The sequence below is a fragment of the Argentina silus genome (genome assembly GCF_951799395.1).
Source record: "Argentina silus genome assembly, chromosome: 7".
Lineage (NCBI taxonomy): Eukaryota > Metazoa > Chordata > Actinopteri > Argentiniformes > Argentinidae > Argentina > Argentina silus.
In genome coordinates, this window is record NC_139661.1 from 2,062,759 (window position 1) to 2,081,654 (window position 18,896).

The 18,896-nt window shown below is 39.4% G+C and overlaps 1 protein-coding gene across 2 annotated transcripts in view; it reads right to left on the reverse strand.

The window, feature by feature from the left end:
• pdzd2 (PDZ domain containing 2) overlaps positions 1 to 18,896 on the reverse strand; it is a 77,779-nt gene that overhangs the window by 40,574 nt on the left and 18,309 nt on the right. For both annotated transcript variants that reach the window (XM_083673728.1, XM_083673729.1), the window contains exons 2-3: positions 10,465 to 10,981; positions 777 to 922 (exon numbers count right to left, since the gene is read on the reverse strand). In XM_083673728.1, the coding sequence (XP_083529854.1) occupies positions 777 to 922; positions 10,465 to 10,981 (663 nt within the window). The remainder of the gene's footprint in view (positions 1 to 776; positions 923 to 10,464; positions 10,982 to 18,896) is intronic.

Consider the following 18,896-nt stretch of genomic DNA (forward strand, 5'->3'; position numbering starts at 1 on the left):
GTCATAAAAGTGATAATGCAATACTGTGATGCAACTGAGTCTTTAATGAAATCTTACATCAACCTTTGGAACACAAGAGCTTTGAGTGTTCTTGCCTTGAAAAATCATATTCAAAGGTAACATGACAGTGATACAAGCTGGATGTCCCCGGAGTAGATGTGGTCACATGACTACGGGACAGGGCACAGATACGAGTGTGGCTTTGATGCTGAATGAGGATCACTGAGAGTCCTCAGAAACCACAACCCTGCTGCATACACAAAAAAACACACTGGACTAATAGCATGCACACACCCACACACACGCACAGATCTCCTCTCTCACGTTGCCACGTTTGCCTCTTCATGGCAACGCCTTGAGTGTATGTGTGTGTGTGTGTGTGTGTGTGTGTGTGTGTGTGTGTGTGTAAAAGTGATCACTCAGTCTTATGGATATTGTTGATGTGTTGTTTGTCTGTGTATTTGTGTCCTTGCCTCTAAAGATTTGCATATGTATGTCCTTACAAGTGTATATCTGTGCAGTGTGCATGTATCCTTGCACAATAGGAAAATAATGTGTACCTGCCTGTGCAATACATGCCTGTGTGCGTGTGCATGTACTGTGATAGTGCTTGAATGGAGCCCCCCCCACTTTCTCAATGTTGGTTTGTGTGTGTTCTTATGAATGTGTATGAGTGTATGTATACGTGTGTACATGTATATGTGTCACATGCCTGTGTGTGTGTGTGTGCGTGCCTGTGTGTGTGTGTGTGTGTGTGTGTGTACCGCAGTACTCACCTCTGGGTGGCACCCCCCTCCTCCACGTGGGCTACGATGATGCCGTGGGGGGAGCGTTTGGAGCCGCGGCCCCCTGTGATCTGGACGCCCAGGCCCTCCTGGCCCTTCACCATGTGCATCTTCCAGATGTGGCTCCCCTCTCTGGGCTGAACAGACAGACAGACAAAGACAGACAGAGACAAACAGACACACACACACACACAAAGACAGACAGGACAAACAGAAGAGGGTGTGTGTGACTCGTATGCACAATCCATAACTCCATATTGGTGCTGGAAAACTGTTGCCAATTGTATATTGAGTATTCATTTAGTTTTTGTCACAAATTATGCAAATTTAAGAAAATGTAATTACAAACATGAGAATTGATCTGTGTTCAGTGTTGTACCGGACAGTACTATGAAAAGTCAAACAGACTTTTCTTCTTCTTTTTCAATTTGGCAGGCATAACGTGTCCTCAATCATGAAACCATTAAACCACACCTCCAAGAAACAAATCTCGTTCTCAGTTGCATTTTTTGAAAAGGAGGAGGAGGAAAATCAAGGTGAAATCAGCCAGTGCAGCCCCTCTTGTATGTATGACAGCTGTATGACAGCTGTATGACAGCTGAATTCAAATCACACCTTAACAGCAAACTTGTGTCTTCCTGTCCAAAGAAGCATTTTCAACTAAGTTACAGTATTTCAAAGTGGAAAATAACTGAAATAAAAAAGGATGGGTTTGTATCTCCCTGAGATTAATAGGTATTGATCCACATTGTATTCTGTGGGTGTTATAGGTGTTAAATAACTCTAGAGTGATCCTTAGGTCTGTCTGAGACTCTGAGGGTCCAAGGTCTGTCTGAGGCGCTGGAGTCCAAGACGGCAAGTCCCACTCTCGCACAGACACGCACGCGCACACAAATGCGCCAGTGTCTAGGCAGTGAGTACAGTCATTAATATCAATGTGTTGACTGGAATTCACGATGCACATACTTTTGCAGACATTTGCTGCATCGTTTTGCTGCATATTTTCTGAAGTGATAAAATTAGCAAATAAAAGTTATAGTCAAAAATGCTCAACAGAAGACCTGAGGGTATTAAGTAAAGGTCCCAGTGACGAGAATGAACAGATGCTAAGTCGTCCTGAATTTTGCTTACAAATCTAGCCAAATCATTTGGTTATACCATACAGCATAACCAAAAGACTATAAAGTATATCATGCTCAAAGAAGAAGAAAAAACGTTTGTACAGAATGACGTTGCCTTAAAAATATGGCAGGCAGGCAGGCTACACAGTGTACTTTGAGCCAAAATAAAACTAGTAGCAGGGATGGTCGTGTCAACATCATTTCCAGCTGTAAGTAAACAACAAAAGTACACCACAGTAGTGGCCACAGAAGAAAAAACAATTGCCAACACTCTGATAAGGGGTTTGAAGTGATTACATTAAAAAACACGACCGTATGTTCGGTCTGAAACACAGACCTGATGTTTTGTGACGGTCTGTGTGCCACCAAATCTGGGCTGGATTCAATTCCAAAACAACTCACTCCCTTTTTAAGAAGTAAGAGGTTGTGTCTAGAGCCCAACGAATGAAGATTTATGTGGAGCAAATCTCACTGATAACCAATATATCTGCCGATATTTAATTTTTCAGTGGTGAAATGAAAAACAGACATGAAATGCAGTCTTAAAACAAACTATTGGAATACTTCCTGAACTTTATTGTTGCCAACCACTGTTATTTCCACTAATTGTTTATTCCAGCCCTCCCCCTCACCATAACAAACTTTATCAAAGTGGTACATTTCACTCTCTTCATGTAAACAGCCTTCTGGTGGCATAGCTGGATAACCTTGGCTGTTTCAGAGGGAGGTCACGTGGGCAATACAGATGACGCAAGTTTGAGTCTCAGACAGTGCAAGCTTGTGAGCAAGGAAGCAATACTGTTTAGCAGCAGCGTGACGCCTGTTTCAGTGGTGCCAGTTGGCTCAGATCCGCAGTTGCGCTCAGCCCAACGGCATGGGTCGCTGTGTGTGGAGTTAGTTTAGAAGAGTGAGTGTATCCGAGTTGAATTGGTAAACTTGGTAAAGTTGACATACCCTCATCCGCGCCATCAAACTGCTAGCGTTTCGGTGGCATAGCTGGGTTACTTTGGGTGATTCGGAGGGCAGTCACGTGTGTTTGCAATACAGAGGACGCAAGATCCGAGTCTCAGTGTGAGCTTGTGAGTGAGGAACTGACACTGTTTTTGGAGCGTGACGCTTATTACATAAGGACAAAGGGATCGGCTAGAGGCGATTTATCGGACTGGAATCAGGCCTTGATCCAAGTACTGTGCTACAGGCAAGGTTCAACAACAAAAGCAACTAGCAGGCTGTGACATAATTTCCTGTTCACCCATCAGCCAGTTGTGGCAGACGTTGCCCTATTCTGCAGATCTAGGATCAGATTACTCCCTCAATCATAACCATCATAAGCTGTCAAGACGCGTTTCCTCCCACGAACTACATATGCTCTCAGGTACATTCTTTTCCCCTTTTGTCTTTTGTGTTCTCTAGATGGAATGGGAGGGATATGCAGGCACTATTGGCTATCTTTATTCCTCTGAGCCTCCTCCTCTGATTCCTCCATTTCATTCTGTGCCCCACCTACCCAAACTTTTTGTCAGGAGAGTGTCTGTCTCCCAGGAAGATTTTTTTCTTAAGCTTCTCAAAAGCTTGATTCATTGATTCCAGACGTACCACATTAGCTGGATGGCCTGAACCAGAACCATTAAGGGATTGAAACAATATGTTTCTATCCCTAACAATATACCCTGAATCAGTGGTTAGGGTCTAGTCTCCAGCCATCCGTACCGGCTGATGCGGTAGGTCTAGAAATAATGGATCCAGTTTTTGAGAAGGAGAACTTCAAAAAGGGAGAAACAAATCTTCCAGGGAGGGTCTTGCAATCAACCTTCGTGCCAGTGCTTGATTATGGTGATTTACCAGAATGCAGTAGCCACTACTCTTAAACCTTTGGATTCTAGCAGAGATGGGTTTTAATACTCATAATTGCATCCTTTAGCAAAAATATACCTTGCTCAAGTCCTGTAGATCGCTTCATTACACCCTTTTTGTGTACAAAGCCCTACTGCATAAGCTTCTGGCTTACCTAACCAATTTTGAACTATAATTACATAAGTTACCAAAGTCTGGGTTGGTTAACTCTTGAGGTTCCACAGGTTGCTACAGAATTGGGGAAAACTCCTTTTAATCACTGTGCTCCTAGAACTTGGAATGACCTACAGGATGCCTTAAAACTTGACACTCGGTACCTGGAGGTCATTTCAAGTTTTTAGTGAAGGATCTGTTTAGGGAGCTTTGTATGTGTGGTTAGTGTATTCATGTAAATTGATGTATTGCACTGTTTTATAATTGGTATATTTGTACTGTATATTTGTTTTATTTTATTTATTTGTACTTTAAATTAATTTTAAAAATTAAAAAGGTGGAAAGGGTTAGAGCTTTTTAAGAAAGTTTTACACTGTCCTGTGAGTGCACCATGAGGCAAAGAAAAAAACATGTACTGAGTTTCACACTTCAGTTTCTCAGGGTAGCAGTCAGTGGACTAGTGTTGTCTTGATGCAGCAATTAAGTTTGAATTGTTACATCCCTGTTCCAGTGGTTCCTAAAGTCTAGAAATTACTTTATGATCCTGTAGTTGCGTTGTAAACTAAAAATTCAGCAGACAACACGGTTTAAACACAGGTTGCTGTTCGTAGCCTTTTGATTCCCGACATCTAGAGTGGCACTTTCGCTTATGGCCATAGGATGTAAGAGTGATCCTACTTAAAAACCGCAGGCTCATTATATTCAGCTAGTTACGCAAGTAGGACGCCAATCTATCATCTTTTATTCATTGGAATCAGATGGAGCTTCATTACACTGACTATCATTGATTCCCTGATTAATCCAAGAATATGCAATGTCTACAATGTTGTGTGCCCTAAATTTATATTTGATATTCCCAGTTAGTCACTTAAATGGATGGCTGTTCAACAAGCTAACAGATAACATGTTTTTCTTTACAGGTAATATTTAACCCTTCAGATCCCAAAAGAATTCTAGAACATACCTGCAGTTTACTAGGTTTTTACAAGTTCATCTATTTTTAAGGAAGAGAGGCTAAACTTAATTTTAATATTAGAATCCGCTTCACAATTTGTCATAAATCCTAACCACACAATCAGATTGTATGGCTATCAATGGGACAGCAATACAACTCTGGCAGTCTAGTCATTATTGATACCAATCGATTTGCCAGTTAATAATAAAAAACAAATTTGGTGAAAAATATCATCTACAGATGAAAACATTAGCTAGCTACTGTAGCCAGCTACAGTATGGCTCTTTCATCTAAATTATATTGGCCTTTTACAGATATATCTGTATCAGCACATATTCCTCCGATAATGCAATGTTACAGCACCAAAGAGAAATGATAGACACATTTAGAAATGATAGACAATCAGTGTAATTGGGTTTTTCAGAAGCAAAATATATACATATATGGATTTTTATAAATGAATAAACTTGATTATTGGTGTTTACTGTTACTGGAGTGCCTACTGAAGTGGCTGAATTTAGCAACGTAATTAGCTCTTTGGACTCCAGCCTCCAGACAGTATGCTGGAGCCGATGCAATTTGTGGGAGGCAACATGCCTGGCCCAGGAGACTACTAGTTAGGGGCAACACATCCTCATAGAAGTAGGCGTAATGAGTCACCCGGTTCATGTGTCCATGGGCAGCTGTACTCGGATCAGCTGTAATGTCACACTCAAAGTGACAAGGAGTGAAGTGGCAGCATTCCAAACTGACATTCACTCATCGGAAAGCACAAAGCCCTTTGGGCCCACCATACTGTGTTACTCCTCTTGTAGAGCGAGCCGTGACCCCCCATGCCAAATATCATGTCTAGAATAAATGCATAGAGAGAGAGAGAGAGAGAGAGCAGAGTAAAGTGACATATATGAATTCATGTATGGAATAAAATAAGTAGTCTTTTGTCTTGATTAGGTCGTAGGCCTAGAGTTTACTCTCCCCGCTAAATTATGGCAAGCACTATATTTATAATTCTGTTGATTACCGCCCCCTCCGTTCACAACAATCGTGCTGTGGGCTCATGAAAAGAATATGGAGGGCAACAGACTCCTCTCTGATGCTAATGAGCACAGATCAAAAGTGTCCAATCACACTACAGGCTAGGGGGCTTCAACCTGCTTCTAATTGTGTCCCTCCCCTTTCTCCTCCACCTTCACCTTCCTTCTTGAGCGGTATTGTCAGCTATCTGCATATGGTAGGCTTACATTAAAAGGAGTAAATAAGGGATGAGAATACTGTAGAGACACAATAAAGCAAGCCAAGCCATTGGTTAAAACACCAGAATATAACAGTTAGTGAACATCAACAATGACTTTCAATCTTAATGTCAATTAAATAATGCAGGTGTCAAACAGATGGGAGGAGAGCATGCCTGCTTTTCAGTTATTCAAACAAAAACGGCCATTATATCAACTTTGTTACCACCATACATGCGTAGATTGCCAGCTTAGCTTTGTTGAACAGCCATCCATTTAAGTGGATAACTGGGACTCAAAGCGTTTTACTCTATATTCTCAAGTATTTGAAGTACAGTAGTAAGAGGAGTCTGATAGTGTGAGTAAGCTCCTGGCAGAAAGTGTTGGCAGTGATGACAGGTAGGCGGTCGCCCGAGGACAGTTATGCTTGTCTGAGCTAGCCCTCTCCTGACAGCTGCTATACCAACGGTGGAAGACGGAGAAGGCAAAAACAAAACAAGTGTCTTTGGGTAGAGCCAAACATTCAGTGACATTCAACACGGGCCTCTGGCATGTAGCGCTCTGTTCCCAGTAGGATGGAAGTGCCCCTGGACACTGGTCTTAAGGTTAGAATTTGAGGAGGGTAAACTGATCCCAGATCTGTGCCTAGGGGCAACCTATATCCAGAACAGGGGTGATCTCTGTGTATGTCTCCACGGTTCCCACACGACACTCCTTCAACTGGTTAGGGTTGGTTGTCTGCTTCTTCAGCTAATGCTGTCTCAAATGGGAGCAAAATGTTTAGAAGCATCCCAAAGACTATAATCTTCTGTAACAAATGTTTAGGTGTATTCACACATGCATAAACACTGGACTGAACTGAAATGTATTTATCTTGTTGTGGTGTTAGTCACTGCGGATGACTCATAGTTCGGGAGAAAGAGAGGGAAGAATTCAGGTTTTTCAGAAGATTTAATCTCGTCCCTGGTTAAGGTCCAAAGCTAACAAAACATACAGATATTGTATTCTGGAATAGGTCCACAAGTAGAGTGACTCGTACCATTTGTCAGTAGTGACTATTCTGCTCCTCAATTTGGTTCTGCAGGCAAGATGTTGTAGGCGATAGCATTTGCACCGATACGTTGGCTAGTAACAATGGCTATCGCAAATGAAGGAAGGCGGATGCCACTTTAATTTTTCTTAGTCAAAGTATATATTGTATTTTTATTGAATTTAACAAATCAACTGACGACTCAAAGTGAGCTCTTTATTTTCAGAGTTGGGGTCAGCCCTGCCTAAGTCCAACAAAAGTGAGCTCTTTATTTTCAGAGTTGGGGACAGCCCTGCCTGAAACCACCCCTCCTTGGCCTCAACTATTGTTTTGTGTGTTTGAGCATATAAAGTTACAAGTTACAAATCATATAATTTGCCTTAAAAGTGGGCAATCTGAGGTTCAATCTGCTAGGCCATGGCACAAAACATCTAGCCCACCGCTGATTTGCTTTACCACTGACACATGGGGACATCTGCCCCTGGAACCGTATAGGCTATTCTGAACTCTGGTCTATAGTATGGTAGGGATGATTAAAGCAAGAGCAGAGATGGGAGGTTCTCTCAGGGTGCCCATATGTTTATATCATAAACATATGGGCAGTTCTGTGTAAAAGGATCTATGAGGACCAGTCAGAGGACCAATACATTTCTTAACCATCTTCCATCATAAGAACAGGGATAAGCAAAGACTTTGACTTCTGGTTGAACATATGGAAAAGCTTCTCGTTGAACAAAAGAAAACATCTACCACAAAAAAGTCTTTAAAGGTGTTTAGAAAAACATCACACCTCATTATGTTCAAGTATAGACCCTGGTCAACTAATATCAACACTTTAGTTTTTAGGAAATGGTTTGGCTTCTGTAAGTTTAAAAATCATTGCCCAGTCACTGGGTCATTCTGTTACCAAAAACCCACATAAGTAATAATAATAAATAATAATACATTTTATTTGATTGGCGTCTTTCTGGACACCCAAGGTCACCTTACAGTAGACGACAAATACATTAAACGTGCAATAAAAGTACAATTAAAATCAAGGAGATGAAAAATGATCTGTCTCATGAGGAGCAAGGATAATGAAAGTTAACACAAGTACGAATAATAGGCAGATCTACCAAATACTTGTAGTGTTTTTACTGACATTGATTTAGTTTATGAATTATTAAGTGATTCAAACTCTTCATTTTGTTACCAAATCGAATTACTGAAATTGAATTGGCGACATTCACTTATTGTACAGGTTGTACAGAACCTAAAGGGTCCTTCTGATGTCCCTGTGGGTTCCATATAGAATGGTTTTGGGTTCCATGTAGAACCCATTTGAGTTCCATATAAAACCCTGTTCGCAGAGGGTTCAACATGGAACCCAAAATGGTTCTACAAGGAACTTAAAAGCGCTCCAAAAGGGTTCTTCCGCAGTGACAGCCAAAAAAAACTGTGGGAAATCATACAGTAGTCGTTACAAACCACTGCAAGTAATTTCATGACATGCATGTTGCACACTTCTACAAAAAGGACCTCAAGGGATGTATCTTCAACATTAAAGAGTGCACTGACATATACTATATGGTGTGCTGTCCCTAAGACAGATTCTTAAAATCCTTCCCACACCTGTTGCAGACAATAAAGAACGTTTTCATCTTGCAGAAGCCATCTCTGAGGCAATGTTGGGTATCTCTGTGTGTGTCTTGACATGACAAAGTAATTTTTTTTTTGGTGAAATGAAAAAACCCCCCACTGAAAACCACTAATGCCATTGAATTAAATCACATTAAAGTAAGAGTTTCAAAGGCAGATTTATGTGTCTTGTGTTTTATGAAAACCTTTTTAATGTTATATATAAGTTAATAAAATAATACATTATTACCTTACCTAGAGAGTCTATTGTATATTTCTACTTTTGTTTCCCTATTTTAGCTTTCCCTATTTTTAGCTCCCTAAATTATGCATTTCTGTTGGGGACCGATTTAGTAATTCTGTTACCGGATGTAAATCCACTTCACTTACTGTAGCTCAACAACCAAAAGAGACCTATTCAAACTCAAGGTATTATATGATAGCTAACACCCTGTAGACATATTTGAATCTTAATTTGTAGCAGATATTTAACAGAGTTTTAGGGAAACATGTTTACATAAAAAACCCAGGGATATTTTAAGGTAATTCCTTTATCGAACTTTGAAGCTGCACAGTTCTTAAAGTAAATGTGGTTGTTTTTAAATGTTCAGTTGGAATTGTTAGAAGTAGTCCTAGTACATATCTGTATGTTTTGTTGAACTTTGCTATCAAGGGTTTTTGTTTGGCATACGTTTGAAAGTGAAAAATCGAGTCCCAGCATCATTCTGTTACTGTGGAATTGCCCATATGTAAACCACCACCCATCTAATGGAGCTATACGTCCAGCTCTCTTAAATGATAAGTTAGTTCTAACCAAATCTCTATTTACACTTTCTTGTGATTTCCTTGATTTTGAGAAACTTACGGGCACCAGCGATACCCTCACCAGTCTGGTGGAAGAAATGGGGGCACACGTGTATCCACGAAGAAAGGCTCCAAAAGTGCTCAAATACTTTTTTTACTTTTTTTAAAACTGCAAAGCTCCTAGTATAGTGACACAGGTCTTTAGATGTAACTTTTTCCACAATGTTATATTCCATTTTGTTAGACTTGAGCGACAGAGAGAGAAGTGAAGAGGAAACGCGGAAGTGGTGAAGTATCACTCGAGTCCCACAAAATGGAATATAACACTCCTTTAAAGAGAATTGAGAGCTTTCCTTTGAATCTGATATAAGGCATTGATGAAGGGTATTTTGTGTGTTTGAACATATCAAGTTACAAATGCACAAAGATAGTCCTCAAGAAAAGTTGGTTAAACTGTCAAAACAGTCTAATCACTTGTTCAAAGTAAATGATTAACTCTTACTATTCCATAAAACCAATCTTTTTAAACTTGCTTTTAATCTTTAACTATTTTTTATTGTTGTTTTTACTTTTTATTTACTTATCCATTTTTGTTCTCCCCATGGAATGTAGTGTCTTTGAGCACTGAGAAAAACGCTGTACAAAATAAATACATTATTATTATTATTATTATTATTATTATTATTATTATAAACTCTCAATGTTAACGTGTTGAAGCCACAAATTACCATGGCCATATCACATGATGACAGTGTGAAAGTGGGTCATTCTCTTTCCACTTTGCTTTATGTGGTTTAATCTCTCAACAGCATCAATAGGGAACTCCGTCACTCATTTGCAGGGCTGAACAAAAACTGGCAAGTGCCAGTGTTTCCCCATCCCTGCTCCAGGACACCATACTGTGTCTTACCTGACTAGAAGACTCACTGCTGAGTGATTCAGTCTTGCAGGATTCTGATAGACGACTATGGGACCTTGTAGGTAGGGTGGCAGTCCCTCCGTTCTGCAGGTGATAGGGTATCACCATTGTTGGCAAAGTAGTCACAGGCAATGGCACCTCCTCTGTGGGCATGTCCACAGAAGGGGTGCTGCTACTGGCGTCTGGGGGCATGACCTCCGTGTCTATGAACACAGAGGACAAGGAGCCATGGTAACCATTCTCCAGCTCCAAGTCCTGGCTGTCCTTGCTGTCTCGGGTGAAGGATGAGCGAGTGATGACGCCAAACTTGCGTGTCCGCTTGCCATTTTGTGCCGGGCTACCAGGGGGCTCCGAAGAGATCCGGTGCTCTGCGGCATGGCTGCCGGTCCCACCGCTACCACTAACAGTGGCGTTGCCATTGCACGGAGGGAGAGGGGCTTTGCGCTTGATCCTCCGCAGCATGATCAGGTAGATGCAGCCGCCATTCCAGCACTGGTCAGCCAGGTAACTGTAGAGAGAGCAGACGAGAAAAGGACGAGAAATGAAAAAAGAAAACAACCACTTCTCTCTCCTCCTCCCCAAGGCTGATCAGTAACTGTTTTCAACATTTTGCAATACAATCTCAAGACTGATTTGAAAAGCAGATTAAAGTGTATACCATCGGCTAAATTAAATTACGCTCACACCATCGTCTTTATTACTTGCTGGAACCTCATTGTAGTGCAGTTAATCTGAAATGGAGAGTGATCCAGTGAACTGTTTTCTTAAACATTTGAAGGCGTCTCCTGATGAATAATTTGGAAAGGCATGGAAAAGACCATTGGAAAAGACATGTACCAGAGAGCAATCATAAAAAAAAAAACGCTACTCATCTCTTGAGCTGTAATAATTTCCCACGGGCATATGAACGGTGTAAATCATTCCTGTGTTGATGTGTGTCTGATATCTCTACAGCTCACTGCTAAGTAGAGGGACACATTTAGTTCCCTCTTTTACTTACACCTAGGCCAGTTTGGAGGCGAAAATCTATCTGTGAAATGGTCACAATATCCTCTCCTGTAGTGGGATATACAACAATAGACACAATCCTAAACATAAACCTAAATCTAATCGGAGACTGCTGATGAAGAATAAGCAGTCTTTACAAACCGGAGGAGCAGAGGCAATCAGGAAGCAGCACTATGCCAAACACCATGTCTAGACAAGAAAGGGAAACGACTTAGGCACACAAGCTGGAGAGGGTTCAGGGTATCTGTTTAGTGATATATATTGTTGACATATATTTCAGATATATGCATTTGAAAATGTGCTTCTCACTTCTCTCATATAAGATATGCTATGCAATACATAGGCCTATGACCAAACTGTGTTAACAACTGAAATAGTACACAGATGCTATTGTTGTATACAAATACAACTGTATAAGACACCAGAAGTGTTGCCCTTAAAACTTGTTTTCCATCCAATTATTATGTTTTTGCCTTTTGCCCCCATTCCATCATACACCCACTAATTACTGTTCAGATTATCTGGTTAACCAGGGCCTGCTGAGTCCGGCATGGTTTCATAACAACCAGCATGACTGCAAATCTTTCTGGCTGACTTTGAAAGGAATTTGCATGCACATTTTTATTCAAGATTTAATTTAATTCATTAGCCTTATAAGGGGCTTTTTTATGACCAGACATGATGACTCTTAATCATCATTGTAACTCATTTAGCAAAATTCAAGCAAATTGTCCTGATGAAAATATAAGATATGTTTGCAACAAAACAAACCTTACAAACAAGGAGTGAAATCAAGTTGGATTTACAACGGGTCTGCAAAGAGTTTGTTAGTTTGTTTGTTGCACTGCATAGCTTGCACTGAGCTGATGAATGTTAAACATATTCTTGCTGAGCATGGCATGCAACCATAGCCAATTTCAATACGACATGACAATTTACTTGAGGGAAATGATGATTGCTCCATTGATCACAGGCACACCTACAATACCTACAATGAGGTAACAGTTAAGCAAATACTAGTATTACAAAACAACATTAAATGATCATTAAAATGCATTCCAAACAACATGACCTGATTAAACTCCACTCAGATTAAAACACTGTAGTTGAAACTCACAATAAAGTTATATTGGAAGCATCATATTGCTCTGGCTTCAATATGTAATCATAAACTAACAATAAAGTGGAATAAAAACCATGATTCATACCACAGGTGCTCTTCACAATAATCCCAAAGAGGCGGCCAGAAAAAAGCAGTACACACCTTGAGCTCAGGACAAGAGAGAACTCCTGAGCGCTGTCAAAGTCAGATGTCCCCAAACATAAGTTTCATCCTTTTCAAAGTGACATTTGCCCAATAGACCTATACCCTTTCCACACCAAACATATCCCTGACAGATATTCCATAGTGGCAGTGCATACTCTGTTGTTTGCCATAGATTGTGAGGCTTACCGCTAGAACAAAGGCCCACGGCAGCTATTCTCCACAGTACGACAATGTCCTGACTCTCGACTTTGACAGTGCTGATGCAACCCGCCGACAAAGCATTTGCTTACATCCCCAAATGGGATGCCAGACAATAGTAAAGGGAGCCAAGGTAATCAAAACAAAAAAGAGAGGGAGAAATGTAAAAATAAACAGTTTTCACCAGACCTCAGGGACGTTGGCTGGAAGACATCCTTAAAAGACAGCTTAAAAAAAACAACAACACAGTAACACAGTAAAAATGGACAGAAAATGTGGTTTCAAGAGAAACAACTGTATTCATAGTTATTTGTGTGTGGCTTCCTGTAGTTGACATGTTTGTTTTACCTGCCTTTATTTATTTTATTTTTTATTTATGTGTTTATTTGAGTAGAGACAGATGCAATAACATTGACATATTGAAATTTCAACAAACTAGATGCATTGCACCATAACATGTTATATATATTTACACACACATACATACATATACACACACAGTCACATTTGCTGCAATTTAAGGCAAATAATGATACAAAATTGTACGGTGCTTCATCACACAGCAGGACAATGACTCAAAAAATAGCAACTAGGAAGTTTTTCAGGGCCAAAAAGTGGAAGGTTGTTGACTGAACAAGTCAATCTCCAGATTCAAATCCTATTGAACCTGCATATGATTTGCTGAAGAGGAGACTTAAGATACGTACTCAAAGCAAACAACAACTGAAGATGGCTGCAGAACAGGCCTGGCAGAGCATCATCAGAGAACATACCTAGGGTCTGGTGGGGTCAATGGGCCGCAGGCAGTTATTGCATGCAAAGGATTGTCAACCAAATACTAAACATGAGTGCTTAATTTTGACATTTCATAAACCCCATACATTTTGGATACCCTGAAATAGGGTGACTATGCATACATACAGTGCCTTCGGAAAGTATTCAGACCCCCTTCACTTTTTCCACATTTTGTTGTGTTATAGACTCAATTTAAAATGTATTAAATTAAAATAATTTGTCATCAATCCATACAATACCCCAGAATGACAAAGTGAAAATATTTGTTTTAATATTTTCTTTTTAATTTCAGTAAATTTATTAAAATTGAAATACAGAAATACCTCATGTACATAAGTATTCAGACCCTTTGCTATGTCACTCTTAAAATGAGCTAAAATGCAAAAATGTCATCAACAAATCACTCAATAAGTTGAAGTGAGTCCATCTTAACGCAAGGATAATAGTTGATGTAATTTTGGAATTAATATCTTTGTTTTTAACTATCACAAACCACAAAAAAACATCAACCATAGCAAAATCATATTTAGGCTATTCATGGTCCGCCAACAAATTTGTTATATTAGAATATATTAATATATTATTAATATTAGAATCCTGGCACACTACTGGTGCTGAGGGGCCGTTAAAAAAAGGTATGGTGCTTTTCTTTCAAATACTTTGCAATTGGAAAAACAGACCTACAACCTTTTGTAAATAGCATTAATCTATTCACCATACTGTACTGTACCATGACAACCAGAATAAGGTTAGTTATATTTACTAACCAATATTGTGTTTAAACAAAGACCCTCAGTAGTGTTTTACAAAGGTAGATTAATGCACATATATAATGAAATTCCATGGACAGTCTTAAAGAGGTGCTACAGGATTTGTGTCGCTAATTCTTTCTATCAAATTTTTGCTTAAGTGTTGATTATAAGGTTCATGATATAATGTTAATCAATTTAGACCACACAGTTTAAGGCCAACAAACCGTTTGCCCCTCTCTGTCCAATCAGGTAATTTCTTGACAGATCACAGGGACCATTTTTGATTGTAAGAGCTCATTTTAGAACTAGTCTCTGAAATATATATTCATTCTGTTGCATCACTTTAAGGTACAATACAAAAAAACGAATATTAGCAGGCATCCTTCAAGTCAGATCTCCTATTAGTAGCAATAATGATCAAGCCCAAAAGGGAGGCAGGGCAGGCTCGGTAAACGTGCAATGTGATACCTAATGAACATACAGTTACATTACTTATAGGACAGCTGACTGAGAAAACATTATGTACATATTCTGCATCAACCAGATGAAATTATGGGCTTTGACGTAGTGCATCCTATCAGCAACATTCCAACCATCTTTTACCAAAAAAAAGGCTTTGTTGATGATGCATGGGGCACACTATAGTTAACTATATGGTGTGGGTAGCCTTTGTGATGACATCATTGGAAATGAATGGACAGACAGCTCAACTTACAAGATACTTGAGTTCATAATCATAGGGATGGTCTCTGAGAAACATCTGCCTTCAAAAGGATGTTCCTCTATTTTGTAGACCATGTTCAGAAATTGTTATTTTGTTAAAATGACTGAGCACACAGGGCACACAAGTAACATTATCACTTGACACTGAATGAAAAAACAGGATGCAGTTCATCAAAAAATATATCAAACCTGTTTAATACACCTCTGTTGTTTTTATGTTTTCATTTGGTTAAAAACTGATAATACAATCAACCACTGTACATAAATAGCCAAAGGGATAGCATGAAAGGGTTTCGAAGAGGTTCTTTGCAACTGTACTTTCTTAACTGTCAATAGAGGGACAGAACTGAGACACTTGAAACCAGGAAGATGCCAAGCAGTAGGAGGCAAATGCATTTTTCAGTTCATGACAGGCCAAAGGTGTAGGCTACCAAGAGATTTTTGATAAATGTGCTTGAAGGCACAAGAGTTGACATGTAGGTAATTCAAATACTGTACAAAAGGGAAACTCACAAACTCATACAAGCACCAGAGTGGGTATCCATGCAGGAGGCAATAGCCTTGGGCACAGACAATATAAACATTCAACTGCGTTTTTGGCACTGAAAAGGACAATGTGAAAACACCTGAATTGTGGCCAGTACTGAATAGCTATGGTCATTACAGTAGTGTGAAAAGGTGACTGCTGTTTCTGAACTCAAGATCCATCCCTAGCAATAAACAGTTATCTCCCGAAAAGGAATACAGTGCCCTGGGTAAGTAATGGGACAGTGAAGTATTTGTTCCTCTTTTGGCTCTACACTCCAAATGTTTGGATTTGAAATCAAAGAATTACTATGAGTTTAGCAAGTAGAGATTTTATTTGATGGTATTTCCGTAGATATTGGTTTCACCAATTTACAACATTTTTTAGGCAGTCCCCCTATTTCAGCATACCAAAAGTGATGGGACAATTGGCTTGACAGGTGTTTCTGGTCAGGTGTGTTCCGTCTCATCATTTGTGCAGTCATAAGAGATCTCTCAATGTCTAGTATTGATTCTAGGCTTTGCGTTTGCCTTTGGAGTCTGCTATTAGTGTCTGTCAACATGAGGACCAAAGAGATGTCAATGAAAGTCAAGGAGGCCATTATGGGGCTGAAATATCAGAAAAAAATCTATCAGAAGCATGGCCACTTATCAAAATCAACAATTTGGAACATCATACTTTTTTTTTTTTTTTAAAGCACTAGTGAGCTCAAAAATCATAAATGGCCAGGTAGGCTAAGGAAGACTTCTACAGTGGATGACCGAAGAATGCTCAGCATGATTAAGAAAACTCAAAACAACTGTACAACAGATCAGGAACACTCTCCAGGAGGTAGGCGTGAATGTATCAGACACTACTATGCGCAGAAGACTTCACCAGCAGAACTACAGAGGCTTCACTACAAGGTGCAAATCACTAGTTAGCCACAAAAACAGGATGACCAGGTTACAGATTGCTAAAAAATACCTTAAAGTGCCTGCAGAGTTCTGGAAAAAGGTCTTGTGGACAGATGAGACAATTGATGATGTAACTGCTGACGGCAGCAGCAGGATGAATTCTGAAGTGTACAGAAACATCTTGTCAGCCCAAGCAAATGCCACCAAACTCATTGAAGGGCGCTTCATCATACAGCAGGACAATGACCCAAAACATACTGCCATAGTGGGTGTTTATTAGGGGCAACAAGTGGAAAGTTGTTGACTGGCCAAGTCAATCTCCAGATGTAAATCCTATTGAACATGCATTTAAATTGCTGAAGAGGAGAATTAAGGCAAAATGTCCTCAAAACAAACAACAACTGAAAATGGCTTCAGTACAGGCCTAGCCAGAAAATATACCCAGTGTCTGTTAGGGTCAATGGGTCGCTGACTTCAGGCAGTTATTGCATGCAAAGTATTGTCGAGCAAATACTAAACATTAAATAATTTGGACATTTGATAAATCTGTCCCATCACTTTTAGTGGCCTAAAATAGGGGGACTGTCAAAAAAGTATTATAATGTATTTATGGTGATAGCAACATGTACAGAAAACTCCTTCAATAAAAGCTGAGAATCTCTACTTTCACCTCATTGTAATTGTTTGATTTCAAATCCAAACGTTTGGAGTGTAGAGCCAAAAGAAGAAAAAAATGCTTCATTGTCCCATTACTTGCGCAGGGCACTGTATGTTCTTAACTAAAAGATACATTAAAATTATGTACAGTATGACATGCTGAATATCAAAGCCATGTAATGTTGGTCCAGCAGTTCACTTCATTCTGCTATTATCACAATTGTGTTATCATTCCAGGTCTATGCATGACTTAGACTTCATTCCTCACTTCATGCAATTGAGCCCACATCCACATCCCACATTGTTCTCTATGCATTGTTCAAAAATGGAATAATTCCAATCAAAATATTATTTTGAAGTTCATTATAAGTTACTACAACATGTCACACACTTTAATTTCACTTTGGATGTAGTGCAGACACTCGTACTCGTTATTTTGGACCAACTCTCCACAGTGATTTGATCAGAGAAGTTGAGTGTCACCTTCCCTGCTGTTAACTTCCTGGTTTACCTCCTTTAATACTGTGCATGCCACCAGAGGGTTTCTGGACTTTAAAGTACTGTAGCTGTTCCTTGCTTTATCTTGTCCTATTGAACATGCCAACTCCCTGACCCATTTCTGCCACTTCTTTTCTGTTTCTCTTCATGTTTTGAAAAAAATAATAGGCACTGCTCCAGGCTGTATGCTTTTGGTTATCTTTGAAAATGTAAGAAAAGATGGCATGTTTGACCCAATCAGTATGTGCCATTTTAAGTGAAACAGTAGCAAAATATTGAGCTTCAAAAAACAAAAAAAAAGACAAAAGGACTAATAAGTTATCCTACATTACACACCATCTGCATGAAACTAAAAATTAGGACAAATCCAAGTGACATACAAATCTCATGAAATAATGAAATGATGAGCTGTGAATCATCCTGAATTATAAGATTGATAGACTTTTGATTGATTACTTTTGATTGTTAGATTGATGACTCTTTCCTCCAGAGAAAATAGCTGTTAGGTGTCGATGTACAGTACCAGTCAAAAGTTTGGACACACCTTGCCAAGAGTGTGCAAAGCTGTCATCAAAGCAAAAGGTGGCTACTTTGAAGAATCTAAAATATAAAACATATTCTGGTTTGTTTAACACTTTTTTGTTGACTACATAATTCCATATGTGTTCCTTCATAGTTTTGATGTCTTCAATATTAATCTACAATGTAGAAAATAATAAAAAATAAAGAAAAACCATTGAATGAGAAGGTGTGTCCAAACCTTTGACTGGTACTGTATGTGCCCGTCTACAAACCTAATGGGCCTTTGCTAGTTGTGGCACGCACCTATGATATCATTCAGCAACTGAGCAATTTGTGCATGACTATACAATAGTGTGGTGTGTTTGTTTGTTTAAACAGTGGACACACCTTCATATTAAACGATGGTATGCTCTAAAACACTAATTCTTCTTACAACCTCATATCATTACTGAAGGAATTTCGAGGGACCCAAATGAATACCATTCAACTTTTAGTTGCAGTAAAAAATAAATGTTACCACCTTGATTTGTTTTTGTAAAGGGTTGGGTTCCTATTTGATACAATCGAGGGTCTTCATCAAA